The sequence below is a fragment of the Hermetia illucens genome, chromosome 2 (assembly GCF_905115235.1).
Source record: "Hermetia illucens chromosome 2, iHerIll2.2.curated.20191125, whole genome shotgun sequence".
Classification (NCBI taxonomy): domain Eukaryota; kingdom Metazoa; phylum Arthropoda; class Insecta; order Diptera; family Stratiomyidae; genus Hermetia; species Hermetia illucens.
Genome location: NC_051850.1, coordinates 120,339,199 through 120,358,962, shown reverse-complemented (window position 1 = coordinate 120,358,962; position 19,764 = coordinate 120,339,199). Strand labels below are relative to the sequence as shown.

Below are 19,764 nucleotides of genomic sequence, written 5' to 3'. Positions count from 1 at the left end.
TACATGCTAAACTCCTTTCGTTGTCTGGTAGTGGAGTAGGAGACGGAAAAAATGTAGGCTTCTGCCCAGCTGTTTCGCTTTTGAAATAATAAAAACTTGTTGTTTCTTTTTCGTTGGTGTGGGTATTTATTCTTGCAAATACCGATATTTCGGGAACCACTTGTTCCCTTCATCAATGCAAACAAGTTTGCAAACAACAAGTTTGCACTGATGAAGGGAACAAGTGGTTCCCGAAATATCGGTATTTGCAAGAATAAATACCCACACCAACGAAAAAGAAACAACAAGTTTTTATTATTTCAATTAATTAATCGTTGGAAACACCGCATAATTTCACTCTGTTTCGCTTTTTCCTGTTTAAGAGAATTGCGTGAACATCTTTGAAGTGGAAGTGGCTCTTGACAGCCGGCTATGCAAAGATTCGAAAGGGGGTACCAAGGAGGGCCAGCAAATAAAAAACAAGGAAGTTCAAGTGATCCTTTTCTTATCGTAATCAAAGGCGAACGTCTCGAAACAAAGACTGGTGGTACGAGGGTGGGAGTTCTAGTGAAGATTCCGGAGTAATGCTGAATGTATCCGCAAAGTGCTAAGTCACCGGAAAGCGTTTCTGTCTTTCGTAGGAATTTTCCATTTTGAAGGGAGTCAGATGTTGTTAGTAGGAAACTTGTGAACCCTTATAGAACTTTAACAAGTTATGTTACTAGTCTGTACTAAAGGAACGATTGTTAATTTGAGTCGAATAAAATACCCGGCTTATAAACTACTGCGGAATCAAGCGTCAGCGTTCAAAATTAATTGACTCTCTACCAAGAGAATTGCAAAACATTGAAATTGGAGGATTAGCAGTGCGACAGAATGTGGAAAAGTGCGCGTTTTCCGGCCGCTAAACTTGGAGATTTTCGTGTGTGTGTAAAGTTGAAATATGTAATGACAGATACGAATCTGATAAAAGACGGTGGATAGGAGGAATTTTGGCTTCTGCCTTTCCTTCTTACTAATTGCCACCAGAAATAAAGCGCGTCCACCACTTTTATAGGCTAAAGATGTCAAACAACGATGGGAGCCCCAATGCCGCATCTCCTGAATATCTGAGGCAGCGAAATCATTGATTGACGATGTGGTCCACGGCGGACAGAGGCGGGCAGATTTTCCATCTCGATCGTGGTACTCAAGTACCGAGTTTTACGGTGACACGTGAAGATGACCCCAATGGAGCTTCAGTATTTAACCGGTATTTTTCGCTCCTTTACATGTACCCGCAAACATGGCATGTGTAACATTCATACTCAGGATGAAAACTGTCTAGTTCATGCCCAAGTCGGATAAAGCAGTTGTTTCACGATTCCGAGTTCGCATCTCCTTTATGATGTGCCAGGCCACTTGGGGAGAAACTGGCTCCCCGACTTGGCTCTGAACGAAATAAATACTCCGTTTTTTAAGGCGATACGAGCTTTGGCTAAAACAAGGCGTCTGTGAACTAAAGAAGTGAAAGTAAGTTTCTCCACCATTGGTCCGATCCGTCATCAAATGAATGCAATGGATTCTTAGATGCTAAGACGCAATTATATTGATTCAAGAATTTTGTACTGGCATTCCATCTGTAATCAGGCATTCTAATAAAACATTTGCACTACTTTTATAAAAATTCTTACATTTTTCTTAAATATGATCACCACGAATTTCAATTGACAATACGTACGTTTTACCAAAGTGATTTTCTTCAGGATATCGACTTTTCGCACTTTCCAAGTTGTATATATATTTAAAGCGAAAAGAATAAAAGTATGTCCGGGGCAAGATAATTTTGAAATCACTAATTTTACTAGTAGACCAATAGCTGATAGCTCTAACTTTTGAAAATGCGAACGATCTCAGGTGATAGTAGAACTATGTTCATACGTATAGACACAGAACCGAAAAAATGACCTACACACTAACCTCTTTAGTAAATGCAGCGGTAGGAATTAGTCTCATTTCTTCTATTGGCTTTTTCGACTCGTCGTGTATTCTGGATGCGAAAAACGACACTGCCACAGTTCGGCCAATGAGAAAACATAGTGAGTACCAAAAGTATAACGCTCTAATGAATGTATCGCTTGGTCTGCAAAAAATGAAAAAAATATTTAGTTCTATCTTGAATATTGATATTCCCGAAGAGTTACCCATAACTCACATTACGCTATTGAATAATTGCAGGCACACGTAGTACAAATTCATACTGAATGATATCAACGTTATAATTCCAATTTTCTCGTCAACAGTCGACATCAACTCACTGAGCGCTGTGTAGTATTTACGCTGGTCGTCCCAGTACTCAGGTGGAAGGACCTGCACAATTCACTTAATTGAATCAGAGGAGCTTTTCGCTCCAATTGAATTACCAGAAACATTTGATTTTTAATAAAAGCGACACTAAATATTTACCTGACCTCTGTACTGACGAATATATTCATTGAACTGTCGGAACTGGGTAGTTATCCCCATACTCATTGTTATCACGAAGCTATCCGTGAAATTCCAGGCAAAAGCAAAATATAAATTAAGCATTTGCCAGAAGCATCCACTCACCACGTTATATGAGAACGCGAAATAGTAAGCGGGGAACGATTGGCGAAAGTATCCTTCCACCAAGCCAGATGTGTTCTTGCACTTCCGTGCTGTGAAAACCCCATTTACAATGGACAGAAAATGTTCAAGTGCAGCAAGAGTAAATATAATAATTGTGGCACGTTTTATCGATCTTTTCAGATTTTCCTGGTGCTTCTCGCTTCGCCTTGAAATTGTATGTTCAACTTCTTCCCAGTACATCATTAACTTGGGCCATCGCTTTGCAATGACAGTGAAGGAGGCGTAGACTACTGTGTAGGTTCCAAACCAGATAATTGGTGCTGAAAAAAATTAATTATGCTCTCTTCAACCAATAATTTGGCTCTTTAATTAAATAAAAGGTAAAAATATTTTGCTGAATGGCATCAACCAATATTCACTCGTTCAATTTATAAATTCCGAAAGTACTTACACATATTATCGAATTTTATTTCGCGGGAAGCAATCCAATAAACATTCACCAACGCCATGAATAGTCCAGTGAGAATAATTGTGCATGTGTAGATAAAACGAAAATCCAGTATCCTGAACCGCAATGAAGAGGCCAAAGGGAAAGTAACACCTTGAACAGGAAATAACCCAAAACATTGTCCTAGGAGTATCACTACCATGGAAAAATCAGTCGAAAATGTTCAATTTGTAATCAAAAAGTTTAATTTGGTAACCAGATTAGGTCATGGGATTTAATTTCGTATTAATATATATTAAAGTGATTTGTATTTGTGTCGAGCAAAAACATTTTAAAGTGAAATTGAGCCATCTTAAGATAAATAAATACAGACACAATTAGATAGTACATTTTAAAAAAATCAATATATTATTGCTTCCATAAATAAATATGGAAGCAATTATATATATACTGAAAGTCCTCACGAGGTTTTATTGCATTGTGAAAGGTAGACTCAGATGGATGATCCCTATCGTTCCCATCAGGAAGCTCGGTAAAAGATCCTGAAAAACATTTCAAACCATGAATCCAATTTTTATGGTAGTAAAAACATATCTTACCGGCAACAGTTTCCACAGGTTTAACAGTTTCCCTTATTGTTGTGCGGCTTCCATTATTCACTTTTCGGTATCCAGAAAATTCATCTAAAAAATGTACTTTTGACATCTATTGTTAGCAGCTAACTTAATCTAAGGTGCTAGATTTCACGTCGGTGATGTGCGGTACATGAGGAAAGGATTTTAAAAGACTTAAAGTTATAATTAAGGCTTTGTGAAAACCAACAACATAACAATTGGTGGGAAAATGAGAACATTTAATGCACACGCAAACAGTGAATAACATCATTCTACTTGAAATTTAAGGGGTCCTCGTACATGCAAAAGGGGGTTTAACACTTTTTTTAACCGGGTATAATCATGTAGGGTATCAATTAGTACTTTTCAAAGCTCAGTTCTAACACTTAATGCACAAAGGAGGGGAACGGGGGCCAAAAAGTGGTCAGTTCATTTTCAGAACCTTCCCAATCGAAAAATCTGAAAAATGCCACTAAACGGAGCCAAGGCTCCGAAATACCCTCCATACCAATGTCTTTTCAAACAAAGTTAAGAATAATGTATTAATAAAATTGTTAGTAATTTACTGTAGCACTATTACAAACAAAGTTGTAGTAGGTCTAAATTGTCGCTTCAGTGCAAATTCTAAGACTTTGAAAATTAGTAGTACATAAAAGTGAATATTCTGATTTATAGATTTAATTATATATACATTACGTTTAGTACCTAACAGGATAATTGTCCACTCAAATGTTTTTATAAAAGGGATACACAAAACCGTTCATACCTGAAGCGTCTAGCTTCTGGTTTCCCGACTTGTTTTAGGATTTGAGTATATCCCAAGTCCCAAGTCCCAAGAGGCTGGACCAATTCGAGAGAAACCTTCTCTCGCGGGTTTACTCACTAACCCCCCTTTTTGTGATAAGCACCCTGCGACTTAAATTTCATCCAGGGCAGAGGCAACTCGACGCAATCGCAGCGGTTTGCTGCCTTATATCGATTTATAGACACGCATTGGTACGAAATAAAGCCATTTTTATTTTAGGAATGACGCATGGCTCAGTGGTTAGAGCCCTGGGCTGTCGTAGCGGGGGGCCCCGGTTCAAATCTCATTGGGGGCACAGAGATTTGTATCATGGATGTCGGATACCAGTCGACTCAGCTATGAATGAATATCTTGAATTGAGTGTTCTACTACGCTACAAGGCCCAGTTCTAATGGGATGGTCGCGCCAACGATTATTAATGAAAGAGTTCTGAGTCTATCATTCCGCTCTGATTTAAACCGCACGTCTTCGTCTAAAGAGCCATTGCTTTCACACTACTTCCAAAGTAAAACTGAGGCATCGTATGATGAATTGCCTCTACTCTACTCTCTTTAAAATCACTTTCTCTACACCTATTTTTCCCTTCCGGTAAGACGAATTAACCTACGAAATTTCAATCCTGTAGGAGCCACGAAAGGCTACAAATTTTAATATTTTGTTACATTTAATAAGCTTTGCAGTGTAGCATCCCCGGTTTTCCCGGGCAACTCAACTGTAAGGTACTCTTCTCCGGTATACCGGTCTATTTTATAGCGCAATTTGGGTCAGCCCAGTATTCCTCTTTGCCCGCGCGCTAGACAACTGAAGCTATGAATGAAAACATTGCCACTTCATAATAAGCCTTCCATTAAGTAATAGATATTGCAATAAGGTATGAGCATTAGTAGGGTTTTCAAAAAACTTACTATAATATATAACTTAGTATTTTATATCATAGCCTATCTTAATGCAAAATTCCATGATTCTGGGATGAACTTGAAAAGGATTTATACTAAATTTCTTATATATTTATTGTTTCATCAATTCATCTCAATTAAAAATCCCTATTTTATTTCTTAGATTATTCTAACATTAACCAGTCCAGAGTCCAGGTAAACGAGGAGAGTTTGAGGCAACGCACTTTTTACTATCCCCAGTAAAATAAAAATAAAATGCCAAGATCAGGGAAAGAGTCAAATAAGGTACAGTGGACGTGACCCCATCCTGTCGATAAATGGGCAAGGGTTCTTGCCTCATAGACGACATCAGGACGTACGTGAGTTAGTCCGAACAAGACAAATGCGTGTCTGCACGCTAAATGTTGGCACCCTAACTGGAAAGATCGAGGAACTTACAAGAGCCATACGGAAAAGGCACATTGATATCTGTGCTCTGCAAGAACCATAATGATCTGATGCCAAAAGCTGCGACGTTGAAAGTGAACGCGGTAAAAATAGCTACAAACTTCTCTATTTTGATAGCCCATACACTCAATACCGTATTGGCACTGCCATCTCAGAGGGTTTATGTGATGCAATTAAAGAGGTCGAACAATTTCGTGACCGGCTGATGAAGCTCACGATTATATCAGCTGATCGCACTATTCACTTCTTCATCGTGTACGTACCACAGACAGGTCGACCTAATGCCGGGAGAGATGCCTTTTGGCAACTTCTCAATGCAAAGACCTGTAACGGGCTTGCTTATGACAACATCATCATTGCAGGTGACCTCAATGGGCATGCGGACCAAAAAGCAGATTGCAGCAGGTGCCACGGAGGAAAAAAGTTTGGAACGCGCAATGAAGGTGGCTAGCGTATAGTGGGTTTTGCAGAAGACCATTACCTATGCATACATGGTTCATCAAACGATTGTCTCATCTTCTTTCATTTGATATTGGGATCAGCAGACCACAAATTGACCATATTCTCATAAGACGCCGACATTTTACCACTGCCGATAATTTCAATAGTTTCATTCCTCATGAGACCACCGCACATCAACATCGGCCATTGATTGCCGTCTTGAGTTTCAAGCCACCGATAAAGCAGCATGAGAAACACACTGGGCCGCCGCGCGTGAGAAGAAAAAAAAATAATCTCACTTACACGATTACCAACCATTACGAATGGGGATGAATCGTGGAAACACGTCAAATACACGATCCACAGAGCGGCCTGTGCAACTTCCGGGGTCACCAAGTCAAATAAAAGGTTTATCAACCGTGATACTTGACTTTGAAATGACGATGTTTAAATGAAGGTCCATGGAAAAAACCCTCTACCATAAGTTTCTTGCAGATAAAACGCAGATCAATTGGCAAATTCACAAGAATACCAAGTGGGAAGTAAAGAAAACGATCGCTGTTACCCTATCGGTCCATCACAAAGATCTTTATGATAAACTGAACACTCAGGATGACGAGAGAGATCTACATCGACTTATCAAAAGCTGACACCAGCGCACATTTCTGTTGCGTTAATGACAAGATCTGTACTTTATTTACCGATCGATGGAGAAAATATTTCCCGCAGATTTCAAATCGAGAATTTGTTCACCATTTAGATGGATTGCACCTGTCAGCGCAACTGATACGCAGAGGTGGCGGTGAGGAAGATGGAGCGGCAAACCTATCAGCCGAACCAAAGCCAAGTGGCCGCGGAGAACCTCCATAGTGGTGGCACCGGGAGATTCACATTGGTTTACCGGCCGTGAAGCAGTAAGCGAAAACTCCAAAGGCCTAATTAGGGCGATCAGACTCGAGTCTATTCGGGAACTCATCTGAAGTGACAATACCTTACCAGGGGTATATTGGTACTATGGGAACCGGGATAGCCTCTGAATTGACATACTCCAGAAGAATTCTTGTTGTATGTGCCTTCAGCTCAGTTGTTGCGGTTGGCCCCTAGTTTGAGCTTCATGGAGGTTGTTCGTTACGTTCAAGTGAGCAGAAACCTTCGGGCCTCGACGTGGTGCTGCATTTCAACACAGGTGCCGTACTCTTTAGATCAGTAGGGATTTAGATAGGTCCTGCATTCACCAGTATGAATGCTGAGCCATGCATTCAATATAGACTGGTATCGTTGTAGCTTTCTGCAGCGGGGCTCTGATTGTGGTCATAAAATTGATTCTTGTTATGGACACTGTGACACAGGACATTTAACGTTCAGCGGCCTATATACTACTTAATGCAGGTGATGTTTTCTTGGCGTTGATCTTGAGTAACTTATCCAAAAAGGAATGATTGGCTCAGGGAACACGGTCTAAGATTGAATCTGAATAAAATTGATTTGTTGACAACCGATCCCCATGAAAAAAGCAATATCAGCAATACCGATAACTAAGCCAATTAATATCGCCAGTCAATTCTATCACCCAAGCATTATTATGAAATCGCTTCACGTACAAAGCAAACTGGATGAAGTGGCGTTCCACAACTGGGATTCTTTGAGATCAACTTATCAACAAAGATCTCAAATCGTCCGTCCTGCCGCTTTCTGTGGTTTTGAGTTTTGGCCTGCTATAAAAAACAAAGAACAGCATCTCGCAGTAATGGAAACGAAGATGTTGCGTTGGACTTGTAGCGTAATATGCCTTGAATGAGGAACCGCGATCGATGTGGGGTTGCACCGTTTGTGGAAAAAATGTGAGAGAGGCGTATTCGATAGTATGGTCACATAATTCGCACTGACGAGAATTTGCTTATCAAGATAGGCTTGAACATCAAAGTCCATGATAAGCAACCAAAAGACCGGCCGACACAACGGTGGTTTGACACGTTGGATGGGGATTTGAAAGTCTTGCGACTGCATCCAGATCAGGCCTCTGACAGACAATAGTGATGCAAACGATCACGACGAGCCGAGCCCTCTTTTGAACAGAACAAAAAGGATAAGAAATTTTCCCAACCTGCGCTTTCTTCTCTTCGAGGCTAAAATAGAGAACCTTGATGGGGTCCTAGTAAGGTAGCTGCATCAGTTTTGGGAAGATATCCCTCCAAACCTCTGAGCAAATTTGGTTCCCTTTTTCAAGTGGTTGGCCGGTAGTGGCGGCTTCCGCTTCTGCACCGCGTCCTTGAGCAGACGCAACAAACCATTAGTTCTAGATCATCATCATCAACGGCGCAACAACCGGTATCCGGTCTAGGCCTGCCTTAATAAGGAACTCCAGACATCCCGGTTTTGCGCCAAGGTCCACCAATTCGATATCCCTAAAAGCTATCTGGCGTCCTGGCCTACACCATCGCTCCATCTTAGGCAGGGTCTGCCTCGTCTTCTTTTTCTACCATAGATATTGCCCTTATAGTCTTTCCGGGTGGGATCATCCTCATCCATACGGATTAAGTGACCCGCTCACCGTAACCTATTGAGCCGGATTTTATCCACAACCGGACGATCATGGTATCACTAATAGATTTCGTCGTTATGTAGGCTACGGAATCGTCCATCCTCATGTAGGGGGCAAAAATTCTTCGGAGGATTCTTCTATCGAACGCGGTCAAGAGTTCGCAATTTTTCTTGCTAAGAACCCAAGTTTCCGAGGAATACATGAGGACTGGCAAGATCATAGTCTTGTACAGTAAAAGCTTTGACCCTATGGTGAGACGTTTCGAGTGGAACAGTTTTTGTAAGCTGAAATAGACTCTGTTGGCTGGCAACAACCGTGCGCGGATTTCATCATCATAATTGTTATCGGTTGTGATTTTCGACTCTAGATAGGAGAAATTATCAACGGTCTCAAAGTTGTATTCTCCTATCCTTATTCTTCCTATTTGACCAGTGCGGTTTGATGGTGTTGGTTGGTTCGTCTTCGGTGCTGACGTTGCCACCATATATTTTGTCTTGCCTTCATAGACGTACAGCCCAAGATCTCGCGCCGCCTGCTTGATCTGGATGAAGGCAGGTTCTAGATCCCCACCTAATATCGAGTACAGTGTCGCTGGAGAGTCTCAGAATCTTCCCGTATACCAACTCCATGGAACTTCTGTCCTAGCCACGGCTTATGATCAAGAATGGTTACCTTGGGTCACTGCAGTGGTTTTCAATGTCCTGCGGTATATTTCAAGAATCCCATTGGAATGCAAGTAGTACACAGTTGTCTAGTATCATTTTAAAGAGAGACGAGTTTACCTAACCCCGAAAAAAGGAAAGAACTGCATTCCATGGTCGGTAATTATAATTGGAAGCACACGGAAGCGTGAAATCCACTCTCGACAGAAATGTCTTTCAGAGCTATTGCCTCAGGCCACCACGTGAATCTATCGATGATTTTCAGGTAGTACCTAGAACCGTGCGAATTTTGCAAAGAGCATATTATGTCTAAATGGATTGTGTGGAATCGCTTAGCAAACCGAAGGAGCACATCCACCTCTTCCCTCACATGCTTCGTGGTTTTGCACTTCTGACCCAAGACCGCGATGACCCAAGAACTAATGTTCTTTTTCATGGACGGTCAGAAATAATTTGCGGTGAATAATTGATCCGTTGTTGGGATGTCTGGGTGCACTATATCGTGAACAACGCGAACTACTTTTTTACTTAAATAGGCCGAAATATATGGCCTTAGTTCCTTATATAGGTATATATTAGATGTTGAGAAGAAAACAAGAAACTCCTTAAATGTATATTTGCTCTGAAGAACTACCTTGAACTTTTGCGGCTGCCTACGCTCGGAGGTCGTAGGCTTCAGTATTTTTCGATATGACAGATGTCCTGCGTGCTGTTAAGTCACCCTTTCGGATCGAACCAATCCTTTCCTTCTTTTTCTTTTACAGGCATACCCCATGGACTTATCATGCTCTTTATCAAAACAGGTTAGATGACCCCTCCATTACAGCCAATTAAGCCGGATTATATTAACGACCAGATGGTCATGAATCGCTCATAAGTTGCATTATTATATAGGTTGGAAAATCCTCCATCCGCAAGTCCTTGAGGAAAACATGGTAAGCTCTGCCAAAAACCGGATGCAGGTTTCTTCATCATAACTGTTGTGATAGGTAAATAGGAGAAATTTTCGGCGGTTTCAAAGTTGTATTTTTCGAATTATCACAATCTCGGTAGATATGAGATTTTACCTAACATTAGCACTAAGTGCCAAGTAAGCTGGGACGATCCTATCGGATGAAATTCACAGCAATTGAGTTTTACCCTTTTTGGTTCACGGTTCTTTTGGATTTAACGCCCAAGTACTCAAATAAGGCAAAGATGATTACCGGCTTCATCTAGGACAGAGACAGTTCAGTCCTAGGACTTAGAATCTGTCATTTCCCAAGAAGGCAACTTAGCCTTGGCCTAGTTCAGTTTAAACCTGAGTTAGTTGCATTTTTTACCGTGAATATATAAATATAATTCGTACGGCGATTACAAGTCAGGAAACCGGAATCTTGACGCTTCAGGTATAAAAGGTTTTGTGTTTCCCTAAGTGAGGACCATAACGTAGTTCTCCATTGGCTGATAGCATTGACCCGAGATATGTAAATGGTTCAGTTCTGGGCAGGTTAATCTCATTGCCAGAACTGAGCGATTTAAATATATCGAGGGGCAGGTTACTGCCATTACCAGAACCCAACGAATTAAATATCTCGAGTCAATGCCAATGGAGAACTGCGTAATAAAATTGCTTTACGAACTAACGCAACCTGGATGAAGTGGCATTCCACAACTAGTGTTCTTTGTGATCGACGTATCAGCACAACAACCCGAATCTAAAATTTACTGCAATGTCGTCCGTCTGCCGCTCTCTATAGTTCTGAGTGTTGGCCGACTATAAAAGACAACCAACGGCGCCTTGCGGTAATGGAGACGAAGATGTTGCGTTGCACTGGTAGCGAGAGAGTTGTTTTAGATGGTGTGGTCACGTAATTCATGCTAGTGAGAATTCACTTACCAATATTGGTCTGAACATCGGAGTCAATGGTAAGCAACCAAAAAGCGGGCCGAAACAACGGTGGCTTGATACGCTGGATGGGGATTTAAACGCCTCGTGATTACATCCTGATCAGGCATTTGATAAATTAAAATAACGAAACGGATCACGACGAGCCGACCCCACTTGTGAACGAGACAAAGGCTGAAGAAAAAAGATGTGAGGAGCGACAAGTGCACGACAGCTCCGTGTCACATAGCTAAAAATTTCATTGCCCTCTATTTTTTAGAAAGCTATTTAAATAAATCATTTGATGGAAAGCACTGTATTGGTAATAGTCAGCCTCATACGCTTCACACTCTGAGTTTAATATTATTCGCAAATGCCAAGAATGTAACCTACATCAAATATAAAAAAAGGCTGGGGAGAATTAGATTTTTCTTGAATAGAATTTTAATATTTCACTCGAATGTCAGTTATTTTCGTTAATTATGACGTGAGCATATTATTTTTATGAAACTTGCATGTGTATGCACGAGGCTGTCCTCTATGTCGATGCAATTTAGGATGAACTTAAGGGGAATTTCTGAAAGTTGATAATGTACTATTAGTAAATTTATTTGAGCAAATATCGGAATGGGACATCTCTCGAAGATTAGATTTCACATAAGTGTTTTACACAAAACCTTAAAAAGGGCTACTAATAAGCAGATTCTTCATTAATGAGACTAATATTTCACGCGAATGTCAATTATTCCTGTTAATTATGACGTCAGCATCTTATTTGCATGGCTTTGGAAGCAGTTAATTCGCGCGAAATTGCTAAGTTTGAACTGCTATAACTTTGGCGTTAATGGCCAGATTTCCATGAAATTTAGCATGAAATATTGTCTTCTATGCTGGTACAAAATTTGGAAGTCCTAGGATGAATTTAAGGGGGGTTTTCAGTAAATTTCTAAAGTTAGTAATATACTATTAGTAAGTTTATTTGAGCAGATATCGGAATGGGACATATTTTGAGGCCTAGATTTCATCTAAGCGCACCACCCTGATTTTTTTCGGATTTGTGTAGTTTGTGTAGTTTCCAAAAATGAGTCCTGTCTCACATTTTGACTCCTCACTCGCGCACTTTTAATGCATGACTAAACTAATATCAGTTCAGTACTAATCGAGACCTTTCATTTGACACCCTACACGACTATCCGGGGAAAATTTTTTTTGAATCCCTCCTTTGCATGTATGGGGAGCCCCCCTTTAAACTCCACCTAAATTTATGCCACTCGCTGTATGCGTGAAATTTCATAGTTGCCATCTGTCCACCAAATTTCGTTCGGGTCGGTTTAGCCGTTTTGGAGAAAGGTACGTATGACAGACAGACAAACAGACATTGAATCGATTTTAATAAGGTTTTGTTTTACAGAAAACCTTAAAAAGGGAGGAAGACCACCTTTTACTACTTTTGGTCAGGTTGCTCCCAGGATAGAGGTGAGACAGTTCCGTTAGTTATCTTTGCCTTGGGTAATGAGTGCTACCCCTTGATCCATCTCGGGCAGAATGTTGTTAGTCTCGAGATGCGCATTGACCCTCCCATTAATAATGCGCGTTATGGATTTCTAGAAGGTTGGTAAGCAGCTAGTCGGCCTTGTATTTGCTTTTTAAAGATAAGTTAAGTAATCCTCGCAGGGAGGAAGAGTGCAAATTCCTCCGGTCGAATAATAATCTGGTTTTAATATGTGCCAATCAACCGTGTTTACTGATGAACTTTATTTTTACCAAACATTCTACTCCCGATCAGGATCACTCCACTTTTTCGAGCTGTTAACGGCTCTTCGAACCTGTCTTCGGTAACATCCGTAAAATTCATGTCTTCGGTACTAATCGACTCAGCATGATGGGTGTGTAACTCCCCAAGCTCCACTCAAATATTCTTTTGCTACTGTTACCAGAAACTGCACTGTTTAGACGCTTGGACGCTCTGTTCAGTGATACGAGAAAACTTGGGAATTGTTTCCTCGCATACTTTGCATTCTCAATATGTCTTGAGTAAAAAATCGATGGACATGTAGCTTCCACCAAACTACAATTTTTAGTTTTCAATGTAGATATATATTTTAGGAGCAACTTACCCTCTTCATCAGCATAAAACATAAGCTAAGTAGCTAACTAGCTCAAAATTGTAGTTTGGCTGAAGCTACTTGTCTATCAATTTTAAGCTAGACTACAAATAGCAGACAAGTATCTAATCTCTTAGAAATGGTACGTCTTGAGTAACTTTCGCTATATCGTCAATGTTGATCGCATATAACAAGAAGTTTCTGTTTTAGTGGGTCTAGAATTTCCATTCCGCGTGTTTCATTGAGGATGACATGGTTCTGCCGCCATTGCAAGTGCCGATTCGAGTCAGTCGAGCAATATCCTGCGTTAGTGAGCTGCGCCGACATTTTAATCTGATGATCTGATTTCTTGGAGATGCATCGATCTGGGAATACCTGGTATATGTAAAGGATCCATTTCCGAGAAGCGAAGTGGTGAATTTCGAAAGGCGAGTTAAGAGAGGTGCTTTGCTCGACGAATCTGTGTTTGCTGCAAAGGACGGTAAGATGTCTCACCTGCCCCACCGTTGTAATTGTTTGCTGGGAGTAGATGATAAAAAGTTTCATTTCCTCAGTCGATTTCGTTCACTACTTACGCGAACCCGCTGAAGTGGTAACTACAGGTTGGGGCAAAATAGCCACACCAGGCGGAGTCATTCTCTTGGTGGCGCCTAGATTTCGAGCAGCCCCACGATTAGTGGTTTCGACGCTGTGCTGCCTCAACGGTTTCCAAGTGCTAATCCTATACAGCAACGCAAGGAGAACATCGATGCGCATTAGGCTCAATGTTAGGAATATTGCCATTTGCAGATGTTCCGGAAAAGAATTTAAAATAGATTCAGTTCCGTTGATATGTCTTGTGGGATTGAACTCTTCGACTCCGTCGGTGGAAATAATTTTAAAGAACTATAACAATTGTCCCACGCAATCGATATTTTGTCCACTGACGGGATAGGAAGAATGCTAAGACCCATCATGCTGGAAATAATCAGTGCAGATAGGAAGAATACCAATTAATCCCAGATTCGCTCTTACTGCGGATAACATTAGATAAAATGCCGCACTTTGGATACAAGACGTGATCTTTCTCACATAATCTCCTATCCAAAAATATTTCTCTCACAAATCTTTAATCACCGTAATCAAAAATTAAATATCGTTAATGTGTTATGTTCAAATATTCCAAAAATAACGAAAAACGCAATTGGCACTCACTTTCATACCACAGCTGCGCCGGCTTCCACCCCTTTGTCTTCTGCAATGTTGACCTTTCATTTCTGTCCATCGAATTGATAATTACATAGAACAAAACAGTTAGCCAGGTAAGACAGTTTACCAAATTCACAGCAATACCGGTTTGAACTTTGACTCTCCAGAAATTCGAATTTCATTTGCGTCTTCTACAACATCCGAGCCCGTCTTGAAGTAAACTTGAACTAGCAACCTCCAATAGTACTATGGAACTTCCATTCACGATAAATGTTGATTTTATTGAACGATTACTATTTTCTGCACATAAAAATATTTCGAAGAAAGTTCACTCCTTCATACGTCCAGGAGGAGGTTTCGCTGTTGACGTGAAAAGATTGGGAACTAATAAAGAGAACATGTTAAATATACGATTCATGTAGCAAGGTGTATTTACCCAGACACAAGGACACAGGTGGTGGTTACACTATAAGGGATAATTGTCAAGTGAGGCTCGACCCGAATGAGAGGATGACGTCCTAGAGGATTTAATAAGGTGTAACTAAGTTTAACCTAACACATAGTTAAGTAAACAGATAATGACTACATAGTTCCAGATAGATTCAGTAATTGGTGGTGGGCGGAATTTCAAGTACAAGTTAGCAAAGGTATGTACATTTATCGTGGCAGTCCAATAAATGCTTTGTAATAGCCAGTTGGACGAATGGATCATAACCATTCACATTCACATTTATATGTTCTTAAAAAAATATGAGGAACTGGGCAAGGGTTAGAATCGACCTGACCCGTGCTTTTGTTCATTTAGATCGCAAAGTTCACTTCACACTTTTCCTCACCAAAATAAAACGAATATCCCCTTTCACTGTTACTGAAGAAGTGAGTATTCTATATTTTACAAGCAGCTAAATTTGTTCAAAAATAATGTAAATAAAGCTTGATACTCGCCGCACATTGATACATGAGTAATTACACCATCCTTTTATTGATGCCGTCCTACCATGGATTCGTATCTGGTCAAATCGTCGGATACAGTGGCTAAATTGCCAGTAAGTGAAATACATTAGCACTACGCAATAAAACAACTGTTGGAGCCTGTATTTAAGTCCGTTATTAGCGTAGCCTAGATGCAGTCCCATAAAAGTTTTACATAAAAAATTAATTAGCATAGAATAGTATATAATCAAATTGAAATTTACGTCCCTAACATTCATCACCCTTTTCAGGCACAATAAACCTGATATAGTCAGCATACTATTTTAAATTCAATTCAAATTATAGGATCTAAAATACTTATTTACAGTTTTAAACAAGTCGGAAAAGCGGGAGCTGGACGCTTCAGGTATGAAAGGTTTTGTGTATATATTTCTTTTATTAAGACATTTAAGTGCGCATTTGCCCCATTAGTACGTAGCACGTAATATAGGCATATATTATATGAGAATATCCACTTTCGAGTGATATTGACATTCAAAGTCTTGAATTTACATAGAAGCGACAACCTATTATAACTTTATTAGTGATAGTTCGGATGAACCTAAGGGTTTTGCAGCCAATTACTAACAAAATTTTGTTATATACTATTATTAACTTTGATAGAAACGATATCGATACGAAGGTAATTTCGAAGCCTAATCTAGTCACCTGTGACCCCGTACTCTCTACCTTTCCAACAAATGTCAAAATGGCTTCGGAAAGCACTAATCGAGACCTTTCATTTGATACCCCACATGACTATTTTTGGTGAAAAAAAATGTACACTCCCCTTTTACATATGTGAGCCCCCCTTAAATTCGACATAAAAGGATGTGACTACACGACCGTTCACAGTTCTCACTCTTCTACCAAATTTGATGTCAATCGCTATCCATCTCCGAGAAAAAATTGTGTGGCAGACAGGCAGTGAACAACTCGGGAAACCGGAAGCTAGACGCTTCAAGTATGAAAGGTTTTGTGTATTTCTTTTATATAGAGATTTGAGTGTGCATTTGTCTCATTATTATGTAGCACGTAGTATACGCATATACCCACTTTCAAGTAATATTGACATTCAAAGTCTTGAATTTGCACTGAAGCGACAGCTTTGACTTATTATAACTTTGTTAGTAATAGTTCGATTATCAAAACATTTGGTAGGATCATGATCTATGATCTAACCTACATTATTGCAAAATTTCGCGATTCTAGGGTGAACTTAAGGGGGGTTTTCCTGCCAATTACTAAAAATTATAGTAATGTACTATTATTAACTTTATTTGAAGAGGTATCCGTATGGAGGATATTTCGGAGCCTAGGCACCATATAGTGGCAGCCCCTGTTTTTTTTTAGATTTTTCGGTTGAGTAGTTTCTGAGAATGGGTTCGTTAAAAAATAATCAATTTGAACCCCCCGCACTCCCCACCTTTCCAACAAATGTCAAAACTAATACCGGCTACGAAAAGTACTAATCGAGACCTTTAATTTGATACCCCACATGACTATATCTGATGACAAAAAGATTTACACCCCCCTTTTGAATGTATGGGAACCCCCCCCCCCCCCCCTTAAATTCGGCGTAAAAGGATATAGCTCACTACATACGTGAGCGTTCACGCTATAACCTTCTCTGAGAAAAATGCATGTGACGGACAGACAGACAGTAAACCAATTTTAATAAGGTTTTGTGTTTACGCATACCGGAAGCTGGATGCTTCGGGTGTTGAGGAATTGAGGAACTTTTATCCATTCGTGCATAGCTACAAATGTAAAATATACCTTCACACATTTACAAACTTCCAGATATGTATGTACAAAGTGGACACATAAATATTATGCTTACTCTAAAAAACAAATATTGCCTATTACCGCATACTGATGCGTACATATTATATATGCACATGCATGGCCATGTGGATGAAGAGACAGACGGAAACAGGTGCCATGGGCATCACCGATTGCAATTCCGCTCTCATTGAAACCATCGCCGTCTTTCGAATGAAACAACCCATAAAAGATAGTGGCGACCGCACTGGTCCGCGGCACTTTCAACAAATATTCTCATTTACGTCATTACTAACCATTACGAATGTATGATAGAAGAATCGTGCAACCAAAATTCATACTTGGCCTTGGTGATGACGACGAAACTCAGTGAAAAGAAACGCCTCTGCCACAAGTTTCTCGACGATAAAACGCTGGTCAATTGGCAATTTTAGAAGAATACCATCATCACCATCAAATGCGCAATAACCGGTATCCGGTCTAAGAAGGCCTTAGTAAGGAACTCCAGACATCCGGGCTGCGCGCCGAAGCCCACCAAATCGATATCCCTACGCCATCGCTCCATCCGAAGCGGAGTCCGCTACGTCTCCTTTTCATAACATAGATATTGCCCTTATAAACTTTCTGCCTGGATTTTATCCACAGCCAGACGTCGTGGGATCACCCATAAATTTCATCGTTATGTAGGCTACTGAATCGTCCACTGTACAGTACTAGTTTTGACTCTATAGTGAGATGTTTCGAGAGGAGCAATTTTTAGAAGCTGAAAAAAGCTCTGTATGCAGCCCAAGGTCTCATGCCACCTGCTCGTTCTTTTCTTTTGGATGTTGGATAGGTAAATGTGTTTACGCCATGGGGATGTTCACGGAACCCGCTGCCATCTAGTTCCTCCGCCGGTCGTGCTCATTTTTCTTCGCAGCCAGAAGAAGCCCAATATAATGCGCAACACGACTCCATCTACTAGCGCTCCTCAGCATCTCCCTGACAATGCTGTCTGGAGAGGGCTCTCCTGTATTTACATAAAGCTGCTGACGAAAGTCGTCCCACCTTTCACAACAGAAAAAGGTGCGTTTTGCGCCGCCCATCACTCCGTTGTACAACTCACAATCAAGAGATCGTGCCTTCCCAATCTTCCGCAGGTAAGGCTGAAAATTTTCATGCCCACTTAATAGTTCAGTAAGGAAATAATCAATCTCACCATACGTTCGGTTCAGCCACGGATCTAAATTGAGCCACCCAATCTATCCACCTCGGTAAGTGAGCATTGACGTTCGTCTCCTGGTAGATATAGGAACTCCAACATTCCCCATTAGCCGACTCAAGGCCTAAACTCCATCGATATGGGACGCAGGGCTGGGATTATCTTTCTGGTCATAATGGTTACTTCGGTTTTTTTCAGCACAAAGATGAAACCATGAGCAGTAGTCCATCCGCTTACTCGTCGCATCAATATGCCAAGTGCGTCCGGCAACAAATGCGGCAACGTCATCTGCATAACCGACCAGGCGCGAATCTTCTGACATGTCGAGTCTTAGCAGACTACCTTCAGAAGCGTTCCGGAGGTCCGGCTCTAGGATGGATCCCTGTGCTACTCGCGACGTGATCTCCATCCTCCCAGCCGTCTTTCAAATAATCCCTCAATATCCGCAAGAGATGGCCCGGCACGTAGAATGAGTTTTCTAATATGCCTAGCATATCAACGGCCTCCATTACAACATCCACCTTGGACTTCCCTACTGTGCACCCAAATTGTAGCGCAGCGCGGATCGCTTCAGCTAGTCTACTCCTGATGAGCTTTTAGACACCTTCCAAGGACAAGGAAAATTGCCCTCCTTCAGGGAGGAGTTGAACACCGGAGCAGTAGGTTTGGCCGGTTGGCCATTGGCGGAACACCAGCTTATAAACTTGCGCCCGGATACAATCAGGACCTGCCGCCTTCTTATTTTCCATGGCCAGAATTGCTTCTTCGAGCTATTTTCCTGTGAAAAGGGGGCATTCCTCGACGTTTTCCGCACTGTTGACATCAACTATGTAGTACCGGATGTCTGGGGAATAATGCCCGTACAATGTAATCTACCCGTTCGGAACTTAGGGTGTCCGTAAGCCCCAATTTTCCGGGTCGCGAGTTTATAGCCAAGTCCCACAGTTAAGTAGATTCACTCTGCCTCGGGCTCTGCTATTTACCGCGCCGTTAATTTATACTCTGCCTTTATGCGCATGCCTCCTCACGGACGTTGTACCAAACGACCGAGCTTATGACACTCCTTCGTATGTCGGGAATTTCTTCGGCCCACCCATCAAATAGAAGGCCTGTCACGGCTGGGGCCCCTTCAAGGCATGGGAGCTTCCCACACCCTGGTTATCAGGTTCATCATTGAATTTACAATACGCTGCTCAACACCCCCCCCCCCCCCCCAAGCGCCC

The 19,764-nt window shown here is 41.1% G+C and overlaps 1 protein-coding gene across 1 annotated transcript in view; it reads right to left on the bottom strand.

The window, feature by feature from the left end:
• The window catches only part of LOC119648541 (gustatory receptor for sugar taste 64c-like), a 61,892-nt gene that overhangs the window by 10,133 nt on the left and 31,995 nt on the right, over nucleotides 1–19,764 (bottom strand). The window contains exons 10-11 of the mRNA XM_038050309.1: nucleotides 2,174–2,328; nucleotides 1,939–2,101 (exon numbers count right to left, since the gene is read on the bottom strand). Coding sequence (XP_037906237.1) covers nucleotides 1,939–2,101; nucleotides 2,174–2,328 — 318 coding nt within the window. The remainder of the gene's footprint in view (nucleotides 1–1,938; nucleotides 2,102–2,173; nucleotides 2,329–19,764) is intronic.